Source organism: Ascaphus truei, chromosome 2 (assembly GCF_040206685.1).
Source record: "Ascaphus truei isolate aAscTru1 chromosome 2, aAscTru1.hap1, whole genome shotgun sequence".
Classification (NCBI taxonomy): domain Eukaryota; kingdom Metazoa; phylum Chordata; class Amphibia; order Anura; family Ascaphidae; genus Ascaphus; species Ascaphus truei.
Genome location: NC_134484.1, coordinates 79,031,401 through 79,059,089, shown reverse-complemented (window position 1 = coordinate 79,059,089; position 27,689 = coordinate 79,031,401). Strand labels below are relative to the sequence as shown.

Here is a 27,689-nt window from a genome sequence, read left to right as displayed (position 1 = left end):
TCCCATTTTGTTAACACTTTGCTTTGAAATTGTGTTATGTCAAATTTCCCCAATGGTATTGTGTCTATGGCTGCTGCCATCAGCCCAAGCATTACAATGCATTCTTTCAATGATAACACACATTTGAGCCTGATAAACCTTACAACATGTATCAAGTTTATCTTTCCTCTGGAAGAAAGATCTTGCCTTGGATTGTGTCCCATATTAACCCGAGAAACAACTCTTGTTCCTATTGATTATTCACCCATGGTCTAGCAGGAACTGAAGAGCTATCTAAACCTGAGATTGTAAGTGGGATGTTTATTTTACTTTGCGCAAGGTAAGGATGATGGAGATTCCATTTTTGGCAAAGATTGACTGTCATAAAGACCACCACCTTGGTAAGTGTCCTTTATGGTGGAGATAAGCATGAATGGAAATACTCTACTGTGAATTGAAAATGGTAAAAAAAAAAGCCTGACATACAATATGCAGAACTTGAGAAATCTTTGACGTCCTTGACAAATTGGTACAGTACGTATGCATCCTTCAGATCGATCAAAATAATGAAATCTCCTATCTGTAAAGTATGTGTTACTAATATCTTGGTTTCCACTTTGAAATGCAATTTCTCCACTTGAGGGAACAAAAATAGATTGGAGTAAGTTCCTCAAATGTTTCTTCTTCTGGTACCTCTATAATAGCCTAATTGTTCAAAAGATCGTTTATGCTTTTTCTTCTTGAATAGGAGAGTGGGTTGGGGAAAATCTTTCTGGCATTTTCTGATTGAATTTAATTGAATAAACTTTATTTTTTAATTGATAAACCCATTTGTCTGATATTGTGTTTGGACAATTGGCTACAAATTGAGATATGTTGCCGCTTATAATGGTGTCTGGCCTGCTGATATGGCGTCAGAACAGCCCTGTTTCTAAACACCATTTTGAAGGATTCTCTTAACTCTTGACACTCTCTCTCCTGTAATGGGCCTGTTGAAAATGCAATCTGTGCCTCTTTCTCTCTTCCACTAGAAGATTTCACAATTAATTGCTACAGCTCTGATCTAAACAAAGAAGAAACTTCAAACACAATGACAAAAATGTTTTGTTTTTTAAGAGCTGCATGCTATCCAGGAATTTGCTAATGATATAGCCGCCACTTTAATCATATGAAATGAAGATTCACACAGGAAATCAATATCTAACATGATTGTGAGAAATATGAAGTTAATGTTATGTCTGAAGACATCAGAGATCTATTTCTATTGCCGCTAACCAGACTCTCAATGCTCTTGTGTACAGTATATGCTGATGCTACTGTGAGTTTAAATGAAGCTCCTGTACCTAAAAAGCTATTTTAAGAGAAATTGCTATTCTTTTGTCCATATTGTCTTGAAATAAAAAAAACAATCTTCTGAGGCAATCACCGTTTTCCTTGCCATTTTGGAAACTGGCAGATCAGCCTTATCAAGGCATTTCCCATACTAATGTAACTTCGTGTTGAAAAGAATATAACTCCTGAAAGCTTTTGGCGGAGCGATTTTCCTTTCTTGATTCTTCTTTCAATATATTCTTTCTGTGTTAGATTTTTTATGGCAACATGTTTCTTTGAGGAACAGCAAACATGTTGTCCTGTTTCTTCAATTACTCTTCAGCATCTTCCCATTTGTATTACTGGCCTTGATTTGATATCTTCTGTTGAAATGCACTTAGAGCAGTCAGTGCAATATTTGTTCTATGTTTATTAGGTAAAGGATGTTCACATATGAAACATGCGAAAATCCTTATGTTTCGGCAGATGCCTGCTAACGATTCTGGGTAACATTACTGTTACCACCAGGTACTTGTTTATTCTTACAAGGGGATTCAGAAATATTTGACAAAACAAAATATACATAATACTGTACATATGTATTTTATAATATATTCATATAGCTGACAAAAGCAGTGCCCAATACCCACTTTGATAACTGCCCCAGACTGAATTCTGAAGTTTTGTATTTATGACAACTCTCTGTTCTCTATTCTTCAACCAGCTTCCAATCCAGGTGCAAATATTTTTACAGAGACCAATTTTCTTTATTTTGTACACTAACCATGTGTGGAACCGTATCAAAAGCCTTTGCAAAATCTAAGTAGACCACATCAACTGCATTACCTAGGTCTAAATTCCTACTTACCTCCTTAAAGAAACTAATAGTGTTACTTTGGCACAACCTATCCTTCATAAATTCAAGCTGACTATTACTAATTTACTAATAATTTTGTTACCCATATTGATGTCTGGCTTACAGGTGTTTATTTCCCTTCATTGAGATCTAGCTCCCATTTCAAAGCAGCAATTCAAGCAATATCCTACATGTGTTTTTCTTTTAAAGAAATCAGTTCTGTACTATGAGAAAATACTCGTAGCATTTAAAAAAGAAATGTTTTAAAGACCTTTTTAAATGTTTTTAATGTAGGAAGCATTTCCAAAGTGACAGCCCCCTTCCCCTTCTGATAGGCTCTGGCTCTTGAGCCCCACCCTCTCTCTAGCAGTGCACCAATTGTATCTGGTAACTGCCTAGTCAATCATATTCAAGGAACTACATTCTCCAAAATGCTGTGCAAGAACTGAATTAAATAGCCCAGAGCAAGCGATCGATTACAGGAGAACAGATCGATCTGCAGCTTAGCTAATCACTTGTCAGTGTGCAGATTGCATTGATGCACATATTGAATGGGGATAAAATATATATATATTTTTTAAAAACGGCAGCTTGAACTGCAGCTTTAAATATATGCACCATGTTTGCTTCACGCGAATCTTCTGGTACTGAGCCTGTGGAAATGGAGTTTTTAAATATTAAATATAATAGTTTAGCTTTTATTACTGATCTTAGCTCCTTAAGAACACGTGGGTGCATGCCATCGGGACCAGGTGCTTAATTTACCTTCATATTATAAGCCGCCTATGCACTTCTTCCACAGTTAACCAATTGTTCATTAATACAGAGGTTATGGCTTCCCCTTGTTGCAATATTTTTGTCATTAACGCCTCCTTGGTAAATAAAGAGGCAAATACTTTGTTTAAGATGTATTTTCCTTATCGCCAATAATTTGCCTGCCAATCTCACATTGAAAGGGTCCTACAGTGTATATCTCTTTCATAATATTTTTGTTATTAAACAGCAGTCCAAGATGCCATTTTTTTTAAATTTAGTTTTTTGCCCTTTAATCTGTGCATCAATACAATGGTATCAGCTGTTTTGGAGGTTAGTGGCCCCTCCTCCCCAGGTTTTAAGCTCGCCCCTCCCCACATTCCATATGTACATGTCTTTTCATGCAGCTGTTTGTGACAGATCCAATGCAGATCATTCTTCCTGTAATTATACAAGAAAATAAGAATTTTAATCAGTTAGTGTTAGGACCTGCGATATCTGGTTATGCCCTGAAGTGCCTCACAGGTTTATAATGCTTTGGCCAAAGGGTTAAACAAAATGACCATTTTTTCAAGAGATATATATATAGGTATTTCACTGTGTATTTTTGTCATATTGGATGTAGCTCTGGGCTCCCTTTGTGTTTTGTTTTTTGTAGTATACAGTGCCACACTCAGTAGCACTCCTTTTGACACTTATAAACACACACACACATATATATATATAGTGGTAATTGGGGGTTTAAATGAGCTTACTGGGTATCTGCGTGTTCATCAATACAATCTACACAAATAATTAGCTATATTGCCGATTAATTCGTTTCCCTGTGATCGATCAGCGAAGATTCGGTTCGGGGGTTCACTAAATGGCCATCAGTGCAGCAAAAGAGGACAACAGGTGCAAACTTCTGTGGGGAAGATCATATGACCAGGAAGTGACTAGATACAATTGGTGCACTACTAGACAGAGGGCAGGGCTCAAAAAGGGGTGTCCCAGAACCTGTTTCAGAAGAGGAAGGAGATGTGACTTTGTAAATGGCTGCTATAGAAACAAAGGATGCTTGTTACATTATAATACATTAAAAATGTCATTCAGTATTGTTAAAAAAATGCTACAATTATTTTCTCAGTTAGTATAGAACTGATTTATTACAAAACACATATGTAGAATATTGCTTGGTCTGCTGCTTTAATGTACATGAAGACATTTTTAAAGTTGATCTTACTTTCTATTGCAATCCTTTTTCTGTTTTCAATTTTTGGTAATTTGATTGTCCTTTTGCAACATTCCTTATAATACTGATATGATGCCTTTGTCCCTTCTGACTTTAAAATCTAAATCCCTGCCTCTGCTTTCCATTTCTTCCTCTACCTGTTTATTTAGCCACACTTGATAGCCTTTCCTCTTAAATTAGACCTTCCACCCTTTTTATTAATTTGGTGGCTCTTCTCTGCAATTTATCCAGTTCCATAATATATATATTTTTAAGGAGCAGTGCCCAAAACTGTACTCCACATTAACGATGTGGTCTTCGTAAGGGTTTATACAGTGGCAGAATTATGCTAGAATCTTCCATCCCTTATAAGCTTCCAGCCTATTCATGACCTTCTGTACAGTAATTGGATCTGGCTCTGATTTTACTCCCTTACATAATTTGTCATCAGCAAATATGGAAACATTGCTCTCTGTGCCAATCTCAAATTTATTAATAAACAAGTGAAAATGCAGTGGTCCCATATTGAACCTTGAGGTACTCCACACACATTTTTACACCAATCTAAAAGGTTCCATTTATGACAGCTCTCTGATGCCCATTCTGTAACCAGTTTTTAACCCATGTGGAAATGGTTTTTTTTGGAACACTAACCTCTTGTATTGCACAATACCAAAAGCCTATGCAACATGTAAATAGATCACTTTAACTGCATGGTCTTGGTCTAAATTCCTTTCTGCTGCCTCAAAGAAACAAATAAGGATAGTTTGGCATGACCTACTGTATGCCTCATAAATCCATGCTGACTATTACTAATAATATTGTTATCCATAAGGTATTTCCGGAATGTTATACCTTATGTAACGTTCATGTAGCTTCCCTGCTATTGATGCAGGCTTACAGGTCTGTAATTTCCTTATTGTGATCTAGCTTTTTGTTTAAATATATATATATATATATATATATATATATATATATATATATATATATATATATATATATATATATATATATATATATATATGTGCAGGTGTACCACACCTACTTTATGTTAATCTTGTGGTACTGAGTCTGTAGAAATATAGTCCTTGAATATTAAATATAATGATTTGGCTATGACTGAATTTAGCTCTTTAAGAACACACAGGTGCATGCCATCGGGGCCAGGTGCTTTTTTGCCCGTGCACTTCTACAAGTGTTAACCAAATGTTGGTTAATGTTGAGGTTGTGGCTTCCTCTTGGTTCTAATTGGCCCCATGGTATATACGGAAGCAGATCCTTTGTTTATGTATTCTCCATACCCCCAATAAATTTGCCTGTCCATCTCACATTGAAAGGGTCCTATATTCTCTTTTCTAATATTTTATTATTATTATTATTATTATTATTATTATTAATGTACTTAGAGTTGATCTTCCTTTCCAATACAATCCTTTTTCACATTTAACATTTTTGCTAATCTGATTTTCCTTTTAATTTAATGTTACATTATTTTCCGTGATTTATCAGAGTTTAGTCTGCAGTTGTATCCGTGTATCATGCAATACAGTGTGTGAAAATACAGTGAAGCAGGCTTAAGGGACCAGTTGAAAATATGTAAATCCATTCATGAATTTCTTGTCCTTGATGTACTGTACTTTGTACTATAAATGTTTTTTTGGCACTTGTATACCCACGACAAATCTATGACTAGGGTAAAAAATTTAAAAATACCACAGGAAGGTTAGTTGATGATATTTCCTGTGTTCACATTATTCTTGAATTAAAAACTGTGTTCTGCGTTAACGGTGAACTATTTCTACCTGAGGTGGTGTACTGTATGCCTCTATGCCTATTAATATGTGCCTAGTTATACAAAATTAATTTGCAAGTTGTCTACCTTTGATGCAGTCACACTCAGATAATTAAAGACACAAAATGATCCCTATAATTCAAATTTCATACAATTGGGATTCTCTCCTAAGACAGCTTGCCTTCTTCCCTTAAGAGCTCATCATTTATTCTTGAACAATCTGAGTTCACGATTCCATTCCTTATACACATATACATTTTTTATAAGTTATGTATGCCATAACTTGATGGGACATATGATCCTTATATTGATAACTACTTATGGTAACTCTTCTGCTGAATATATATATATGAAAAAGAGAAGAAGCGCCAGCTCCATAGCATAATACTGTATGTATATAGTATAAATGTATTTAAGAACAAGATTGACCGCCAGGACATGCACTCACTTCAATATAAAAAAAAAACATTCATAGGAGACAATCTGTAGGAGGATATTTCAGCCAAACAATATACAGTAGCATTGAAGTATATAGGTGGTGGGTAGCGGATACTGATGGATGGTACACCGGAGAGTCCCCTTTGTGTCAGCAGTGAAGATGGTAGTGCCCACAGATACTCAGTGCTCCGCCCAGCACTGTAGGGAGTGTCCAAATGTTTCATGTGCAGACCTCCACACTCCATGTATCAATTGCAGGGTCATTTATTGTCTATGTTTTTAATATGTGTATTCGTTTGCATAATTACTGTTTTCCAATTTTTATTAATTGATTGTATCTGTATATTGCAATATTGATCCTGCATCAGCTCGATTTATACAGTTTTTTAATCACAGTATTTGCTACCAATCCTGTGTAGTCTTTAAGTTGCCTAGCAACATTGGGGTATTTAAAGCTCCCTCTATCAGTTACCCCATGATCCTTTGAAAAAGTCGCTTGCTGTGACGAAACGCGTCAGGACTGTTCTATCTGACACTACGTCATCACGTAAGAACCTGTTGTGGTCTGAACAGACTCAGTGCGCTCGTCAAGACCATTGGATTTTCAGATGGCACCCCGTAAGATCACCTTGGCTGCATCACGGCCCCTCCGGTCTGAAGATTGTGTCGATTGGATCCCTCCTCTCACGCTATGAGTTTTGTCATCGGAGGACGTTTTTTCCCGGAGCAGACATGTTGCCGGTGATATTTTAATCACTAATGCTGATTTTTTAGCTTACTTTTATAAGTGTGCCTGCTTCCCACTCCACCCCCACCCCCCATTGTCTATCCCCTTCCATTTTATTAAATACACATTTATACGCTATGGAGCTTTTTATTTATTTATATATATATATATATATATATACACATACATATACATACATACATATATATATATACATATATATACATATATATATACATACATACATATACAAATACATACAAAATATAGAAGGATCAATGTTAGCCATGACTTTGTAAGCATTGGAAACACTTTGCCTGGTTTCTCTATAATATAATTTTACGTATTCAGTATATCTTACCTTTAAAGAAGACAAAGTTCCCCTCGCTGTTCTCATAAACTGCATCAATACTAGGAGGCAAACCTCTCCAGAAGTAGGTAATCTGCATAGGGTATCCATCCATCACTCTGTTATTTCTAACAAGCCAGAACCATTGATCCTGTATAATGAAAAACAGATAATAAAAGATAAAAGTTATACTGAATTCAAATAGAATGAAGACAAATACAATAAAATATATTCAAACCATCTATATTCCATAAAAGGCCATGAAGCAATGCAACTCCTTAAATGCAACTCACACGACGGATCCTTTGTGAAGCCAGTTGGAGATCCGAGCACGTGAGTGCTCGGCAGGTACTATCTAACACACAAGTGCACCAACGGGCCCTTAGTATAAATAGTGACTGCGCAGTCACCCATTGCCTCTCTCTGCAAGAGTGTGGGACATTGGGTGGGGTTCTTTGGACACTGGGTGGGATCACCTAGTGTTGGGGAAGCGTCCTGCTGGACATCGCAGTAAGTGTCTCCTCGAGAGAGGGACACCTGTTCTGATATGTTATGGTATTGATGTGATGATGTGTTATATGCTGTTCCCAGTAAATGGTATTAGTTAATATATAAATCACTGTGTATGGTATTATTGATTGTCCTGCGAGGAATCACTCCCCCTCTGGTGGGAGCCATCGCAGGTGGAGGCGCTGCATCGTTGTAAGTGAGTACCCCTAGTATAATTGCCCCAGGTTCCCCGTGGCGGAAGCTCAGCCCTCCTGCGAACCAACAGGTAATGCACCACACCTATGGTAACACCGTATGTTCCTTGCACCCACATCAGATCTGCGATTGGGGGGGGGAATACCCGTTACACCAATAAAAACCCCTACTTAATGAACACTCTGACAAAGTGTAATGCTTGTCGGAGATAGGAAATTATTGGTTTTATTCAGTATCAATAGTAGTATCCATCAAAGAACAAGAGCAAAAAGCAGCAAAACACCTTCCTAGTGATATTATAAACTTACTAATGTGCAGATGAATAATGCAAACTTGAGATATTATGAGGTGTCGCTGATAAGAACACTATATCATATCAACCTCTCTTCCACCACAAGGGAGAGAGATACAGCAGGAGCAAACAAATACCCTCAGATATATTGGGTGTAAGTGAGATATAGATGGATATATAATAGTAATCATCAAATCCCAACTAACAAACAGACACCCCTAATGATCGGAATATATTGTGGCAAAATGACTGAAGCCTAAATACACTGATTGGATTTAATGTATCTGTCACATTAGACAAGCTGAATAGAGCCTGACAAATCATTGGGCTCTGAATACTGAATATGGTGAAATGTGTTTTTTTTTTTATAGATATTGATCTTTATCGCTCAAGGGGACCCGATTATTAAACTGAAAAAAAAAATCAGTACAGATGAAGAATTCCCCGGTTGTGATCTAGCTCCCTTTTTAAATATAGGCACCACATCTGCTTTACGCCAATCTTGTTGTATGAAGCCTGTGGAAATGGAGTCCTTGACTATCACATGTAATGGTTTGACTATTACTGAACTCCTTAAGAACTTTTGGGTTCATGCCATTGGGGCCAGGTGCCTTATTTACTTTCATTTTATCAAGCCGCCTATACACTTTTTCCTCAGTTAATCAATTGTTCGTTAATATATAGGTTTTTCCTTCCTCCTTTGGCAGGATAATTGATTCCTTACTGGAAAATACAGAGGCAAATAATTTGTTTAATACTTCTGCTTTTTCCTTATCTCCGATAATTTGCATGCCCATCTCACACTGAAAGGGTCCTATATTTTCTTTTCTAATTTTTTTGTTATTAAGTTACTTAAAAAACTTTATTCAGGGTTAATCTTACTTTCTATTGCAATCCTTTTTTTATTATCAATTTTTGCTCATTTTATTGCCCTTTTGCAACTTTTGTTACATTCCTTATAATTCTGATACGATGCATCCGTCCCTTCAGACTTCAAGAATCTAAACGCCTGCCTCTTTCTTTCCATTTCCTCCCCAACCAGTTTATTTACCCACATTGGTTTAGACGAGTTTCTTTTATATTAATTACCCAAGGGCAATAAGTGTGCTTTTCTAACAATGTTTTAAAGACTGCCCATTTATCTTCCATATATTTCCTGCAAAAACATAATCCCCATGTATTACTTGTAGATGAATCCTTAAATTGATAAAAATGTGCTTTCTAAAATGTAAAGTCTTTATTGAACCCATATAATGTGTAGCAGCCCTGTGGGAGTCAACTCAGTTTACAGGTTAATAGGGAGTTAAGAGTTAACTGCCAGCAGTACCCTTACCTGTTACAATGTTGCAGAGTAGCCAGACAAGGACCTGTTTACTTCTTAAATTATATAAAGTGCTGGAATATTCACATGTCCAAGTGACTTGACAGTTTATTCTATTCTGCTGAGATAGGGAGTTGGAGTAGGTTATGAATAAGAGGAGCCTTCTGCTCCACCCTGAGATCTCCTTGGACCCAGAGGATGGGAATCTCTCATGTATATAGTGGTACCAGTGATAGGGTAAAGAAGCTTCTTCTTTGTGTTCCAGGATAGGGAAAGTATCCCAGTATAAGAGGGTCCCTCTGTACGGCCCAGGGGCAGGTTACCCACAATAGGGGAATATTAAACGCCTTATTATAGGTTCTCCAAGGAGACCTGAAGGTATTTGCTGGGGAATTACATAGGGGAAGGATGTCCCTTAGTTTTGTTCCCAGTGATAGGGTTGAACGCTTGGGAAAGAGATGGCCACTGCTCACAGATCTCAGTGGCTGAGGAACCGCCAGTTCAAGTGTATGCTAGTTCTGGAACCAGAGAAGCATGAGGTAGCTATTATCTACCAAATAGATAAAGGATAGTCCATAAGGAGACACCTGATGCCGCGTTGCCATGGCGACGCATCGCCAAAGCCATCGGAGACAAGGAAAGGCCCCGCTCACTCCGGCTCCTACACGACATGAGCGCGCTTACGTGCACGTGCGTCACTCTTTAATGTTTGCCGATGGGAGTTTTCAAACTGCAAACGATTCCCAGCGGCGAAGTACAGCGTTGACGCTGCTGCACTTGAGGGAGAAAACTAAAGTTGTAATTTCAAGCGGCAGCAGCATCACGTGTATTTCGCCAGCCAATGAAATTACGCTTACACTTTGTTTCTTGTTTTCATGTAGGAACATGTCCCGCATCCAAGTTGCGTCATTCAGTCTGCTGGGGATGAGCACACATCGCCCAGCAGACAGAGGTGCGCAAACATGGAGGCACGCATGCCGCGTCGTCTGGTAGGCAGAGTGAGCTCAGACTAAGTGAGTTACAGAGGGCTTGCACGCTCCTCTACATTTAATTTAAATGCTTTGGGGTAGAGTGTGGGGCCTCTGTAACCGCTGCGCCCCCCCAACAAAATCTTGTGCCCCCCAGTTTGCACACCCCTGTCTTAGTCAATGCTAGTTAATATATTGAACTTGTGTTGAGGACCAAATTGAGCATGCAAATTGTTTTTTCAATACTTTTGCATATTTGATTTCTGTGCAATACAGGTCTCTTTCTTAATCATTATTCATTTTGCTAATTTTTTTTCTTCCTATTAACTGAAATCATGTGAACCGAGATAATTATTTTTCTCAACATCCTCTCTTTCTCCACTTTTTAGAAGCACATGCAAATCATGCAATATTCATACTAGAACTACACTATGCTCATTTGATTGGGTGAGATTGTAATACACTAAGGCATACTCTATACCACAAAGAAAAGCAAGACCGTTTTCCAGTTCATCCTTGTTCAGAAGTGGAGAAGTTTGTTTAATGTTGTACACTTTATTTTGATAAACACTGAAATGAGTTTTTATCAAATAGGTAACATTTAAAAAAAATACACAGTCTTTGATTACATATATTTCAAAATTAGCTATGCTAAATCTTTAAAGGGTTGTATGAGTGGTACTCACTGTATGAAATAAAAACTGAAAAAATGAAATAAAATGTTTTTTGTAGCAGGGTATGTCACCTTGTTTGACAATTGTATTATTACAGTAATTCTATTACTCCAAATTGTAAATAATATTTTCTAGGAAAATGGTGTACAGTAACATATCTGCATACTTTACAGCAGTAATTTGTTTCACCCGTTGATCTTTTGATTAATTATCCACAATTTTTTTTTTTTTACAAAATGCAAATGAGGCACAGCTTCTTTCAGAAGACAAGGTAAGATGATTGAGCTATTAGAAATAAAAAAAGTAATTAAAAACAGGTATTTACTGCAACAAAGGAAATATATGCTCAGAGCCATTCTATGGTTATAGGGTTGCCAGGTGTCCGGTATTGAACCGGACAGCCCGGTATTTGGTTACACTGTCCAGTAAAAAATGAGAGATAACACCGGACATGTACGTGTCCGGTATTATGTCTCTGGACTTAGTAACAAATTGTGGGATTTCCCCTGACAAGGGATAGAGTAGGGCTGGTGCTAGGGGTCTGGGCAGCTTCCTCCATCCAAATTGGCTGCATTACACAGCAGCAGCCAATCAGGAGGAGGTGGCAGGAGCCTGGGGGGTGGGGCCAAAGAGAGGAGGAAAAGCGTGGAGCAGAGAGGTGAGCTTGTGTCTCCTGTCTGCTGTGTCTCCTGCCTGTGTCCTGTGTGTATTTGTTCTATTTTGTCCTGGTCTGTGTGTGTGTATTTGTACTTGTACTGTTTTGTGTGTGTATGTGTGAGTTCTCTGGCTTTCCTGTGGGGGTGATAATGACAGGGAGGGGGGGGGTGGTGAAAGGATGAAGGGAGGGGGAGGGGTGAGAGGATGAAGGGAGAAGGGGGGTGAGAGGATGAAGGGGGGGTGAGAGAGGATGGATGGAGGGGGGATGAGAAAGGATGACGGGAGGAGGGATGAGAGAGGATGAAGGGAGGGGGATAAGACAGGATGGACAGAGGGGGGATGAAAAAGGATGACGGGAGGAGGGATGAGAGAGGATGAAGGGAGGGGGGATGAGAGAGGATTAAGGGGGAGGGGATGAGAAGATAAAGGGAGGGGGATTAGAGAGGATGAAGGGAGGAGGGGAGGTGAGAAGATGAAGGGAGTGGAGGGATGAGAGAAAATGAGGGGAGGATGATGCGAGGGGGTGAGAGGAAAAGGGGGTGGGAGGGTGAGAGGCTAAGGGGAGAGAGAGAGGATGAGGAGGGGTGAAGTATTGCTCGCCATGGGCCTATTTTACTGACCATTAAGTAATTTGTTCTAAATTTCACTCCAAGCATGCGTTAATTTGCATCAATTTGCACTATTTCATAATCTGTTTCCTAAAAAAAAAACCCAAAAGGGCACTCCCTCCCAAGACCCCTCCCCAGATTTTTTACGAAACAAAATATAAAGTGGTGCAAATTTGTGAATACATGGAGTGAAATTTGGAAAAAATTACATAACAGTCAGGTAATTTATAAATAACATTCTTCCTCACCAGAGATTCTCACGCGCGTCGCACCTTTCACCATTTTGTCCAGTATTTTTGGACAAGCCACCTGGCAACCCTATACGTTATGGTTTTGAGATTAGAAGAGAGCTACTGTAGATTCGGTTCATTAAACAATGCATTGCACAGTTCAAATGAGTATCAATAGTTCATTGGTAGAAATGCTCTAGAAATGGGTGCACATTTTCTGAAATACAATATGCTGTGACAGATTCTCATATTTGTCATTCTTTTGTCATTTGATGCACAAAGTCAGTTTAAGTACAAGTGACGCAGACACAAACAGTATGACAATGGGAATCAGGTTCTAAGGAAATTCTATGACTTAAAGGTGTAAATGTGACAAAGAAGAGAAAACTGTGAGTGCCAAACAAATGTTCCTTTTTAGAAAGCAAGAACCCAATAGCCAGTAATCGAAGAATGGCGGAGTGGAATAGGAAACATTTTAACCGAGTTTTATAGTGACCAATAAGAGGTGTTCTGGCAGCACTCTGGCTGCCATTTTGAAAATATAGTTAAAAAAATGTATCTCAATAACATTATAAAAGAAAATCCCTGAGAGGAGGTGGTTGCACATTAACGACTTCTATTCCATCAAGTCTATCCTGATCCTCAAGGTAATTGGTATCATGATTTAAATGTTGCGTTGGGTATACTTGAAATAAATGAAAAGCTTGTGTTTTCAGCATACTGTATCTTTGGACTCCACCTGTGATCTTTTGAGATGTAGACTGTTTTATAGCTATTGTTTGATGCATAATATCTACTTTTAATACTTTGTGAAACGGCTTTTTGAAGGTGAATTGCTAACAGTTAATGTATAAGCAATAAACACAGTATTTATATTTCACTTGATTTTATCTTGTCATGGTAATAATCTACAGTATAGCTCAGGGGAAAGAGTATAAGGTCACTTTTCCTGTTTTATAAACTACAGGAATAAAAAGGTCATGGATTCAACAATAAAAGGAAGTGGTCTGTGGAAGGGCGAGACAAACAAACTAACTCACATGGAAGGGGACAGAAATAGCAAAAATACCCTCTGTATAACCTGTTTTACATCCTTCCAGAATCTGGTTTCATATTTTAAGGGCCTTCCAATGCACAACCCTTCACTTTAAGTGATTCCAAATATTTGATAAACAGATCTGTAATATCTTCAAGATTGAATTTTCTGTCAAAATGAGATTTTATTTTCTATAATTGTGTTTTACCCATTTAGGTGCCCTATGGATTTAGCTACTATGTCATTGAATCTGGCACTCCAGGGGCACCATGACACTGTAGCTACTACATCCTAACGACCCTGCTTATTTGTCTAGGGGAGATCTTGTCCTGTGCTCTAGAACAGGGGTGCATAAACTTTGTGGGTTGCGCCTCCCCCTGCCTGCTCTCCCGTTGTGGCACGCCCCTCTGCCTGCTCTCCCGCTGTGGCGGGCCCCCCCTGCGGTATCAAATGACGCTTCAGGGTCTTGTGACCTAACGTCCCGTGACCCACCGTGTCATTTGACACCGCGTCTCCATGGCAACGGGCGATAAATGATGCAGCGGGGTCATGTGACGTTACTTCACATGGCCCCATGGCGTAATTTGACGCCGCGTTGTCATGGAGACGAGAAGACCATGGAAGCCAGGTAAGTGAGCCGCGCGGCCCGCGCCCCCAAAAAAGTATTGCGCCCCCCAGTTTGCACACCGCTGCTCTAGAATGCGATCTGTCACTAAAGTGTTAAGGAATGAGGACTCACGTTTTGTTCCATCATCAGTGCCGAAGTGGTCACATGAATGCGGGTGCCAGAGGGGCAGTGTCACCCTGGTGCCACCGCCCATCCGGCACTCAAAGGGTTAAGTCTCTATACATATAGGTATAAAGGCTTTTAATAACCACAATGTTTCCATTTATTTGTTGACCCTGCACCCTGAAACTGGTTTTTAGGGGACGCGCAAAAAAAAAAAAGGCTAGGTTAATTAAAGGTCAATATAGCTGCGTTACAGTTTGACGTTATTAAAAAATTGGATTGACGCGATCATTTTTGGAATTACAGCCGTCTTCACTAAGAATTATTTTCTTGATAAATAGGTAACAATATTTATTTTATTTGCATACATGAAAATTGGCGCTAGCAATGCAATTGTGGAGGGATGTGAGATATCACACATTTTTTTACCATAGCATTATATAGTAGGATTTCTTAGATATAGCAGAAAATGAGTTAACCCCTTTAATGCCTGAGGCTAGCAATACTTTGCAATAGTATGCTGTCAGGTGCCAAAGGCGTTCACAATCAACAAACACCCCACAAATAAAACACAAAAAGCATATAACAAATATGCAATTATAAAGCCATGAGTACACATGTAGCCAGCTAGCAATGGGTTGATTATGACTATCTGGCCACTTGGGCTTGCAAAGGGTTAATAAATGAATATGTTCTACAATGTTAATATTATAGATTTCTATCACCTATTCTAAATTGGTTATTCTTATCTCGTCTATGTATAGTGGCCATTGTATTCATAGGTGAGAAAGTTTTAACACCAGCCTAGTGTATGTGATGAATGTTGGAGGTAGTCTGTTATCATAATACTGTATATCAGCATTTAATGAATAGCATGTGAATAGGTAATTTGGCAGTATTCATCATTTGCATATGCTAGGTTACAAGGAAAGCTGATATATCAGCACAGTAACAAGACCATTATCATTGCTTTACTGCTGGTGATATGGCTTGTGTTAAACACTGATAACACCCTTTCTTTCATCTACAGTATCAACCTTTAGTGCAGGCCTGCAAAGCATGATGATTTGAGGTGCATGGGGGTGATTTGAGGTGCATGGGGGGTGATTTGAGGTACAAGGGGGGTGATTTGATGTGCATGGGGGGTGATTTGAGGTGCAAGGGGGTTGATTTAAGATGCATGGGGGGTGATTTGAGGTGTATGGGGGGTGATTTGAGGTGCAAGGGGGGTGATTTGAGGTGCAAGGGGGGTGATTTGAGGTGCAAGGGGGGAGAGTGATGTGAGGTGCAATGGGGGAGAGTAATGTGAGGTGCAGGGGGGAGAGTGATGTGAGGTGCAAGTGGGGAGAGCGATGTGAGGTACAAGGGGGGAGAGCGATGTGAGGTGCAAGGAGGGAGAGTGAGCGACTGGGTGGGTGAGAGAGTGTGTGGGTGAGAGAGTGAGTGGGTGGGTGAGAGAGTGAGTGGGTGAGTGAGAGTGAGTGACTGGGTGAGAGTGAGTGAGTGGGTGGGTGAGAGAGTGAGTGATGGGGTGGGTGACTGAGTGACTGGGTTGGTGACTAAGGGACTGAGTGAGCGACTGGGTGGGTGAGCGACTGGGTGGGTGGGTGACTGAGTGAGTGACTGGGTGGTGACTGGGTGGTGACTGGGTGGTGACTGGGTGGGTGACTGAGTGACTGGGTTGGAGAGTGCGTGTATGCGTGGGAGAGTGCGTGCGTGGGTGGGAGAGTGCGTGCATGGGTCGGAGAGTGAGTGGGTGGGAGAGTGAGTGGGTGGGAGAGTGAGTGGGTTAGTGACTGGGTGAGACAGTGACTGGGTGGTGGGTGACAGTGACTGGGTGGTGGGTGACAGTGACTGAGTGGTGGGTGACAGTGACTGGGTGGTGGGTGACAGTGACAGGGTGGTGGGTGACAGTGACAGGGTGGTGGGTGACAGTGACAGGGTGGTGGGTGACAGTGACAGGGGGGTGGGAGAAGGTGACGGTGCGGTGACAGTGACAGGGGGTGGGTGACAGTGACAGGGGGGTGGGTGACAGTGACTGGGTGGTGGGTGACAGTGACAGAGTGGTGGGTGACAGTGACAGGGTGGTGTGTGACAGTGACAGGGGGGTGGGAGACAGTGACAGGGGTGTGTGACAGTTACAGGGGGTGGGTGACAGTGACGGGGGTGTGTGACAGTTACAGGGGGTGGGTGACAGTGACAGGGTGGTGGGTGACAGTGACAGGGGGGTGGGAGAAGGTGACGGGGTGGTGACAGTGACAGGGGGTGGGTGACAGTGACAGGGGGGTGGGTAACAGTGACTGGGTGGTGGGTGACAGTGACAGAGTGGTGGGTGACAGTGACAGGGTGGTGGGTGACAGTGACTGGGTGGTGGGTGACAGTGACAGTGCCTGGTTGGGTGGGTGACAGTGGGTGGTGGGTGACAGTGACTGGGTGGTGGGTGAGAGTGACAGTATTGTATTACTATACCTTAGCCACAACTATATCACATCATAATATACCAAAACATTTCACAAACCAGTCCAGGTATTGCCTTTATTATGGAAATATGACGAGACACGTGTCAGGAGAGAAAGTATAGAGCTGCCAGTCTGGGAACTATGCAAAAAGAAACTTGACGTTTCGGGCAAAAAGCAGCCCTTTATCCAGACTCTAGATCAGAGGTGCTTTTTTGTCAGAAACATTGAGTTTCTTTTTACCTACTGTAGGTGACAGTCTGGTATATTATTTTATATTGCAGCTCTATTTTTTTTGTACGGTATATCTTTTCTCTACACTTTTCATATGTATTTATGCATGGTTTATGATTTTTTTATTGTAAGATTATTGGCTTATTTTTGTCCAATTTAAATACATGTAAATATATTTACAGGAGGGCCCCGGGTATACGGCAGGTTCCGTTCCAGGGGCCCGCCGTATAGTGAAAATCGCCGGAAAACGGATCCGGCGATTTTCAGTGATTTTGCATGCGCAAATCGGTATTTTATTGACAGGCACACACCAACTCGAGGCTTGCTCAGGTTCAATTATTATCATATAGAACACAATACCTCATTAGACAGGTTCCCTCGGTCTTAAGAGCAAGTTCCCTCGGTGCCCCTTCCCATTCAGGTAAGTACTTCTAGTCAGTCTTTGGCCTCTAGTCCACCACAAATATTTTGAGCTTCATAGCTCCTAGCACCCTGCATCCCAGAATACTGCTTCAACCTGAATATCACTTAGGAAGGGCTTGCTTCTGTTTACTTGAGCTTGACTGTTCCTCCCAGGAGCTGGAGGCCCAGGCAGCCATCACTTAGTAGTACCTGGTCCTCACCCCCAAGGGGAGGAATAAACCTGCACTTCCCTAGGTGAGGGAGCAATTGACTGACTTTTGCAGAACCCACTTAAACATACAGCAGGAGGGGCCAAACTATCCCTCCCCCTCTGCTTGCAACTCCACAAGCCCAGACTTGTGCCTGTAAATTGCTACACTTAGCAACTGAGGGGATGGGATCTCACCAGCTAACTATTAACCCTAGCACTGTCTGCTCTTACCAGGACTTATGTGCCAGGCTGGGGGGGGGGGAATTAGTGAGGGGGCTACAATAGTATAGCAATGGCTCTTCCTGCTATCTCTCTACCTTCCCTGTAATGTAAGTTCTAGTAAGACACAGGCAGTGACTGGCTGTCCTATGGGGTTTTCCCCCTCCTCATGCTGACTTCCCGAGTGACAGGTGTGGTGGTGCATATATTGGGCCCTCTCTCTTTAAGCTACAGGAAGGAAGTGCCTAAATTATAGTATGAAGTTCAGCCCTTAGGGTTGGGTCCTATACCACTTTTTTCGTGGTAGGTGTGCTATAGGTTCGGGGGGTGGGGGGGTGCGCTATGGGTTTGGGGGGGGGAAGGCCCTGCTCCTTTCATTTGTCCCAGGCCCTCTCTCTTTGAGCTACAGGAAGGAAGTGCCTAAATTATAGTATGAAGTTCAGCCCTTAGGGGTGGGTCCTTCAGTTAGTGATTGGGGTTCAAGACTATCCTATGAAGGAGTGGCTCAGTGAGTAAAGACACTGACTGGCACTAAGTTTGAAGCGGGTAGCCTGGTTCAATTCCCGGTGTTGGCTCCTTGTGACCTTGTGCAAGTCACTTTATCTCCTTGTGCCTCAGGCACCATAAACATAGATTGTAAGCTCCACGGGGCAGGGACCTGTGCCTGCAAAATGTCTCTGTAAAGCGCTACGTAAAACTAGCAGCGCTATACAAGAACATATTATTATCCTTTCATGGGGTAGGAGCTCTGAGCTCTTTTACCGACTGGTAGTGCGACATGTGAGCTGAGGCACTAATCTAACCCAGAGAGACCTCACCATTACCCGCAGGCCAGTACCATAAAGAACCCAGGGATTACCTTATCAGCTGGAGCATACGCTGCAACAACACCAGCAGTGGCTGCTGTAATAAAGACTATCCTCATTTATACTTCTGGCTCCATGGCCGTCTGTGTGGAGGGAGGTATTAGGAGTAAGGACTGTCATTGCAGGGACTGCCTTCAGCCTTTCTGAAGCTCCTTATGTCTGGAGGCGCTGTCACCAAGAAGGAAAGAACCAGAAGAATCCCCAAAAGTCTGCCTGTCTTCCGCCACTACAGTACATCACGGGTACCTCAGCTCTCCTGTATCTCAAAAATAATCAGCACTACACCTAGCAATAGCCATGACCAGATCTCCCAGAGGGGGCGGGGATGACATGTGCTGCAATATGATAACTTTATTGTTTGTTCATTTTCTTCTTTTGACAATTGTCCCGTCAAATTTCTATAGTATTGCACAGTGGCATAGGGGGTATGCCACTTGGATAATGTGTCATTTCTTTCTTTTTTTGCTTTTTGCAGTTTTTGTCTTTTTTTTATTTATACTGAGATATTAGCGTGTATAGCCTTCATTTCCATTGATTATATTATAAACATGCATACATAATACAAGCACTTCATCACATACAAGACAGTGGCATAAACCACATCTGTATTCTGCGTCTTGCCAGTATGTTAATAAATTACTAACCAGATGTTATTAAAAGCATGCTGATACTGTTATTTGCAGTTTCAAGTCTGTTGCACTGCTGAATATGTTGGCACCTTACATCTAAATAATTAGAGAAGTTTTGTTATTCAGCTCTTCATTTGAAAGTGAAATGCAAAAATAAGAAGTTAAAAAGGTTAAATAAAACAGGAGGAGGAGAGCAAAAATGTACAAAGGAGATCCAGATGAAAAAAAATGGAAATGATAAACATTGACAGTAGTGACATTTGGTTCATGAGCAATTGAAATAGTAACAGTACAGTAACATATTTTAACATTTTCAATAGCACGACCCAAAACTGCAAAGAGGCACTTCTTATCCTTTGCACAAAGACAAACATGTATTCCTTTTTTGATTGACTTCTAATTACATATGAGACAAATCTATGTTACTTAGATCCCCTTCCTGGATGCTATACAAATGCATACCACAAACCAATTACTCTTCAGTTCAAATGTCACTCAAACTATTTTAACATATTTCCTTACTTACTCTGCTTCTTTTTATATTGCCCCTTTCCGGCCAGGGACCGATGGGAGTTAGATGCTGCTGTAAAGTAATACTTCTATGCTCAAATTGCAGTAATAGTACAGAAATCATATTATATCTGTAGCCATGTATAAAAATGGTGTACAGTTCTCTCTCATGCTGGCAGTAAAACCTGGTAAGTATGCAGGATTGCCAGCATCAATCATGGAGGTTTGCCCTCACACCCTGGTGAGGTGTCATATGTACACAAGGGGAGTGGTAACATGCTCTGTGTCCACTATTAGTGACACAAGAGGTGTGACTGTTTTCTGAATCTATATAAGACACAGAACTGCAAAAAGTTAGTGGTTGTTGGAGTGTGTTAAATCCAGGAGTTCAAGTTCAAAAGATGGTTAATCAGTGGTTCTACAGAATGCAAGGTTAAAGGTGTGTCTGCAGTAGTTAGGCTGTCAGATCCAATTGATAGCATACCCTACACTGTGTTCAGGGATCTGACAGAGGGGGTGATCTCCCTTAAAAGGAGAGGTGATCCCACTCTTATGAGGCAGAAGGAACTTCTGAGAGGGAAGCAACAAATGGAGATGAGCGGTTAGGACGACCGCTGTGAGGGGCAGTCTGCGTGATGATGTCAATAAAGATGCCCAGTTTCACCAAACCCTTGCTGTGTATGTGTGGAGTCATTACACAGAAGGAGGCACCACAGAGGAGGTCCTCATCAGACACATCCCCCTGCGGCCGCAGAGATCCTGATGAGGTGGAGGCGCTGCATGAGATGTGAGTAGGACTCAACCCCCACTACCTCAGATGCCTGTCATGCTGATATCCCCACACCAACCCAGCGGGAGACTCAGGAGTCCTGTAAGCCAGCAGGTGCACCACACACTATACATACATGTAATGGGGCCAGTAGACCACAGGGGCCAATGTGACATTGGGTGGGCCTGGAAAAACCGTTACATATCCAAAAGCTGAATAGCCCTACAGCAGGACTAGAACATTGATATAGGTGTGTGAATTATGTAGTAGATATCACTTGTCTTTTTCCCTTTACATGGAGCACTGCGGCCTAATTTATTCTCCTGATATTTTAAATATAGCCAAGTCCAAGATGAGATTTTTGAGTATACACTAAAGTGCAAACCATAAAACCAAGTCTAGTGCCTTTACTTAAAGGAGAGATTCTCCCTGAAAGCCCCCATAAGAATGAGCTATGACAGCAAGTAACAGTTCATGTTATGTTAATCCATTGCATTTTATTACTAGCAGCAGCAGTTACTAAGGTAACCTCTGCCGTCATGTGTGAATGGCAACAGCCATTTTGACTTCCTTGGGAGGCAAATTTTCAGTGGCTGATATTGATGTTTGTACCATTTGTCATCTTAATTCTATGCCCAGGACATACTTGAAAACTAGAGGTAACTCTCAATGTATTACTTCCTGGTAAAACATTTTTATAAATAAATAAATACATTTTCAGTAGCTGATGTTGGCCGAACGCAACTATAGAATTTTAAAAAGGGGCAACATGGGATAAGACAGGAGAAAAAATTACTCCACAATGGTAAACAGAAACATTAAACATTCATGAGGATTAGAACAGATTGGTGATTTAAACTTTCAATCCATAATTCTCTATTTTAATTAATCTATTTTTTTTTTTTTAAACATTATCCTGCTCTTCCGTTTTACTGATTATTTCCTTCCTGGAGATTTCTGCCTGTAGCTTCTCTAGGGTTATAAATTATGGATTGCTGCAGAAACCATCGCCTTTCCTGTCTAGAAATTACAAATATTATTATTTTTTTAAAACAATTAAAAATAAATGAGCACTTTTTTTTGTCTTGTTAAAACAGTATTGGCCAAGATTTTATTTATTTATTTAATTTAGCACTGCCAGGGGCTGCAATTTAAAATATTCTTAGAGGTGTACTATACCATCATTTTTTGGACTGCTGTCATTATATTATTTGCCTTACGATAGAAGAGACTTTAATCTAGAATTTTTATTAACTATAAAAGCTATCTTCATCAATGAAGAGAAAGATGCAGCTGTTACATTCAACTAGTATTGACAGCCTGGCTTGTCAAAAACGACATATTGCATATTTTGGTTTGGTTCCTTGGTAGATGGATGCATAATGTATTACATTATCAAGATAAATCTGAGGAACTCTTTTTTGTTTTTGTTTTTATTGAGTTTACAAACATTATACAACAACATTACAACAAAACAATACAGAAAAAAAACAATAAGAAACAGAAAAACATACATTTACACAAATTTATTTTTAGTATTGCTCGTCATACTTAGAATTTCAAAATTCAACACATTAACACAAATAATAAGAATAATAATAAGAATAAAAAACACAGATAATAGCATTTTCAAAGATTAACATCAAAGCTACAGTATCCCCACACATCCGCCCAACAGAATCTGGCATAAGATTCCCCCTTCTCCATCTCGCCCAACCACAATATAGTACAGGCATACCCCACATTAACGTACGCAATGGGACCGGAGCATGTATGTAAAGCGAAAATGTACTTAAAGTGAAGCAGTACCTTTTTCCCACTTATCGATGCATGTACTGTACTGCAATCGTCATATACGTGCATAACTGATGTAAATAACACATTTGTAACGGGCTCTATAGTCTCCCCGCTTGCGCACAGCTTCGGTATAGGTAGGGAGCCGGTATTGCTGTTCAGGATGTGCTGACAGGCGCATGCGTGAGCTGCCGTTTGCCTATTGAGCGAGATGTACTTACTCGCGAGTCTACTTAAAGTGAGTGTCCTTAAACCGGGGTATGCCTGTATCATATTTCCAGAGGAACTCTTAGGGGCTTAAATAATAAAGTGCTTTACCACACATAAACTCTTGTTACTCGAGTTTCCATGCAGCTGTGAAGAATCGCTACTATCACACTTTATTGAAAAAGCCACTTAGTTGCAACAGTATGGTAGCTGAATGAGGAGATTTACAAGCAGCTAAATCTGTGCTCAGCAGGTCGAATTCATCTTTACAATGTGCTTGTGTGGAGAATGCACCCCCTTTGAGTACCAGAGAGGCTGTGGCACCAGACTGATTACTCCGTCACTGATGATGGAACGAAAAAGGAGGTTGTCCTCCTCTTCCTGTCAAGAGCGCAGAACGCGATCTCCTCTACAAAAATTAGAAACTTGGCTGGAGTGCCATACCCCATGGCATAGTAGCTATATTAAACAGCACCCAAAGGGTTAAAGCAGCAATAAAGGTTTAATTTATTTATTTGTATTATTATTGGATTGAAGCAGGAGGTCTCCAGAGCCGACTGTGTTATTAGAGCTACGGAGACACCGTACTTGTAGAGATTCTTACCTCTGTCCGGGGTGCCGGTATCTGCGGAGTTTAAATGTTCTGGTCACGCGGGCCAATGGGAAGCAGCAATGGATGACTTCATGGCTTCCTATTGGCCCATGTGATGTGGGACATTTAAAGCCACCATTATGTTAGGCACACAGTTTCTCTGACTGCAGAGATACTGGTACCCCTCGGAGGTAAGTATATCTGGAAACTGGGGGTCTCTGGAGCTGAAATTAACACAGTTCAGCTCTGGAGACCCCTGTTTCAATCCTGTATTAGGGGGGGGGGAGAGAATGAAACATGCATTGCTGCTTTAAAGTGATCTCATCATGCATACAGGCACTTGAAAGTTAATAGGTCATGAAAGACCCTTTCAATCTTCAGAGAACGTCATAATGAACATGCTCAAAACATGAATCCCTGCTGCTAACAGAAAAAAGGTTTCTAGTTAAGTAACAATATAATGTTTGTTAACATGCACTTATGACCACTTAAGGTCTTTGAAATTAAAGAAAGCAACTTTGGCGAAAGTATGTATAGAGCTCTCAAAAACATCTGGTGTACACCTTCTTAATTCTACCATATAACCAACAGTGAACATGTCCGTTCAAATATAGACTCTTACAGTCAAGGCAATTCTATTAAATCTATTAGATTTCAGAGTTGGTTTGAATCTAAATGAAAACTTATTTGTTGCTTGCAAGTACAGTATATAGAGAGTTTACTCAAGTGTTTATGTGGCTGGCCTGGAATAATTTGTGAGCCTCTATCTAAAAGGGTGATTAAAGGGGGTTCAGGGAGTGATTAAGAAGGTTCTGAGATTTGTTGAAGATGTAATTTTTATTAATATTAAAAATGAGCTAAACTGGAGACATCAAACATTCGATTCCATTCTTTTATCAAAATCCTAAAGGATTAAAATGTATGGCTATAGAGGCGCCTTTCTATAACTGGCGAGGTGGGGACAGGACTAAACAGTTGGCCAAGAGGGAACTATACTGGATCCACGAGCTTAAGACCCTGGCACCTCAGGGGTTAAACGTGGAGTTCAGTATAGTTCCCTTTCTTGGTGATTAATGCTATGATATACTTAGGTACCTTTTCGCTTCCTTGTTCATTCATTTTTTCCCTTTTTCCTTCCATTGTGACGTTATGGTCTAATTACTAGATACAGGCATACCCCGCTTTAAGGACACTCACTTTAAGTACACTCGCGAGTAAGTACATATCGCCCAATAGGCAAACGGCAGCTTACGCATGCGCCTGTCATCACGTCCTGAACAGCAATACCGGCTCCCTACCTGTACCGAAGCTGTGCGCAAGCGGGGAGACTATAGAGCCTGTTACAAATGCGTTATTTACATCAGTTATGCATGTATATGATGATTGCAGTACATTACATGCATCGATAAGTGGGGAAAAGGTAGTGCTTCACTTTAAGTACATTTTCGCTTTACATACATGCTGCGGTCCCATTGCGTATGTTAATGCGGGGTATGCCTATACCACTATTGTTCAATGATATACAGTATTCTATATATATATATGATCTATTATGATATAGCTATGCGATATAATATTTATCTAGATTTATACCATACAGCATCTTAGATTCTTAATCAATGGTTCAAATATCAGATACCATTATTGTTCTATGATATACACCATCCCAGATATAGATGCAAGATGTATCACAATACAATTATGAGACATATTATCTATCTCATTTCATGATATACAGCATCTTAGATTTCTAATCCACCCTAGTCTGTTTACAATGAGGATGTTAAATTGGGCATATGTGCAGTATATTAGAGATTTTTATAATTTTACTAGCTGAGAGACCCGGCGTTGCCCGGGATGTAAATGCGTAATAGGTAGTATTATTTATAAATCGTGGAACAATAGGTGAGTATTTGTTGTAAAGGTTGGATAATAATGTTGAAAAGAAAGATGGAATAAAATGTAATACGATGTTGTTTAAAAATGGTTTATTGTAAACACACCACAGTACAATGTATATTTTGGTGACATAATAGATGTAAAAATGTGAGGCGTGTGTCCTGCTAGGGTGTGAGGCGGCAGGTGGCGCGTGGGTTGTGAGTGCTGTCTGTGAGTGGGGGTCCTGCTAGGGTGTGAGGCGGCAGGTGGCGCGTGGGTTGTGAGTGCTGTCTGTGAGTGGGGGTCCTGCTAGGGTGTGAGGCGGCAGATGGTGCGTGGGTTGTGAGTGCTGTCTGTGAGTGGGGGTCCTGCTAGGGTGTGAGGCGGTGGGTGGCACATGGGTTGTGAGTGCTGTCTGTGAGTGGGGTCCTGCTAGGGTGTGAGGCGGCAGGTGTCACGTGGGTTGTGAGTGCTCTCTGTGAGTGGGGGTCCTGCTAGGGTGTGAGGCGGTGGGTCAGTGATGTCGGTGCGTAGGGGCAGGAGGCAGCAGGTGTGTGTGGCGGCAGGTATGTGTCGAGTGTGGCGGGAGTCTGTTGAGTGCATGCAGCGGCTGTGAGGCGGTGGGTGAAAGGCAGAGGCGGGCGGAGTAAGGGCGGGTGAAAGGCAGAGGCGGGTGGGCGTGAAAGCAGAGGCGGGGAGGCAGGAAGGCGGGCAGGAAGGCGAAGATTGGTGGGAAGGGGGAGAAGGGTGTGGGAGGGGGGGAAGGGGGTGGGAGGTGTGGGAGGGGGGAAGGGTGTGGGAGAGGGGAAGGGTGTGGGAGGGGGGAAGGGTGTGGGAGGGGGGAAGGGGGAGGGAAAGGGTAGGAGGGGGGAGGGAAAGGGGAGGAGGGGGGAGGGAAAGGGGAGGAGGGGGAGGGGAGGAGGGGGGAGGGAAAGGGGAGGAGGGGGGAGGGGAGGAGGGGGGAGTGGAGAAGGGAGGAGGGGGGAGGGGAGAAGGGAGGAGGGGGGAAGAGAGGAGGGGGGAGGGGAGAAGGGGAGAAGGGGGGAGGGGAGAAGGGAGGAGGGGGGAGGGGAGAAAGGGGAGCGGAGGGGAGGGGAGAAAGGGGAGCGGGGGGGAGGGGAGAAAGGGGAGCAGGGGGGGGAGAAAGGGGAGCGGGGGGGAGAAAGGGGAGCATGGGGGGGAGAAAAGGGAGCGGGGGGGGAGAAAGGGGAGCGGGGGGGGGAGAAAGGGGAGCGGGGGGGGGAGAAGGGGGGGGGAGAAGGTGGGGGGGGGAAGCGGGGGGGGGGAGAAGGGGGGGGAGAAAGGGGAGCAGGGGGGGGAGAAAGGGGAGCGGGGGGGGAGAGCCAGTGTTGGCCGTGAGTTACATTTAGCGCTAGGAAAAGGGGGGGAGAGGGGGGGGAAAGGGGGGGAAAAGGAGGGGAGGGGGACGGGGGAAAAGGGGGAGGGGGACGGGGAAAAAGGGGGGGACAGTGGACAGGAGGGGGGGGACAGTGGACAGGAGGGGGGGACAGTGGACAGGAGGGGGGGGACAGTGGACAGGAGGGGGGGAACAGTGGCCAGGGGGAGGGGGGGACAGTGGCCGGGGGGAGGGGGGGGACAGTGGGCGGGTGGAGGGGGGGCAATGGAAAGGACAGTGGACAGGAGGGGATGGGAGGGGGGGGAGAGTGGACAGGAGGGGGGGGAGAGTGGACAGGAGGGGGGGGGAGAGTGGACAGGGGGGGGACAGGTGAAAGGACAGTTGACAGGAGGGGATGGGAGGGGGGGAGAGTGGACAGGAGGGGGGGGAGAGTGGACAGGAGGGGGGGAGAGAGGACAGGGGGGGGAGAGTGGACTGGAGGGGGGGTGACAGTGGACAGGAGGGGGGGTGACAGTGGACAGGAGGGGTGTGACAGTGTACAGGAGGGGGTGTGACAGTGGACAGGAGGGGGGAAGAGTGGACAGGAGGGGGGGTGACAGTGGACAGGAGGGGGGGGCAGTGGACAGGAGGGGGGGGGCAGTGGACAGGAGGGGGGTTGGTTTTCTTTAAATTGACGGGTCCCTCCTCTCCACTCCCCCTGTATCTTTCTCCACTCCGGACCCCCCCCCCCCCATGTGTAGCTCCGGTCCCCACTCTACAGTGTCTGAGACACAGTGTAACACACACACACGCACACAGACACACACAGTGTCCCACACACACACTGTCACGCTGTGACACAAACACACACACACACACACACTCACACACACCTCTCCTTCTGGCCGCCGCCATGTTAGTTAGTCCGCGAGGGAGGAAGGGGTCCG

General features: G+C 42.4%; 1 protein-coding gene across 2 annotated transcripts in view; it reads right to left on the bottom strand.

The window, feature by feature from the left end:
* MMP16 (matrix metallopeptidase 16) overlaps window positions 1–27,689 on the bottom strand; it is a 248,253-nt gene that overhangs the window by 23,890 nt on the left and 196,674 nt on the right. For both annotated transcript variants that reach the window (XM_075582964.1, XM_075582963.1), the window contains exon 7: window positions 7,431–7,569. In XM_075582964.1, coding sequence (XP_075439079.1) covers window positions 7,431–7,569 — 139 coding nt within the window. The remainder of the gene's footprint in view (window positions 1–7,430; window positions 7,570–27,689) is intronic.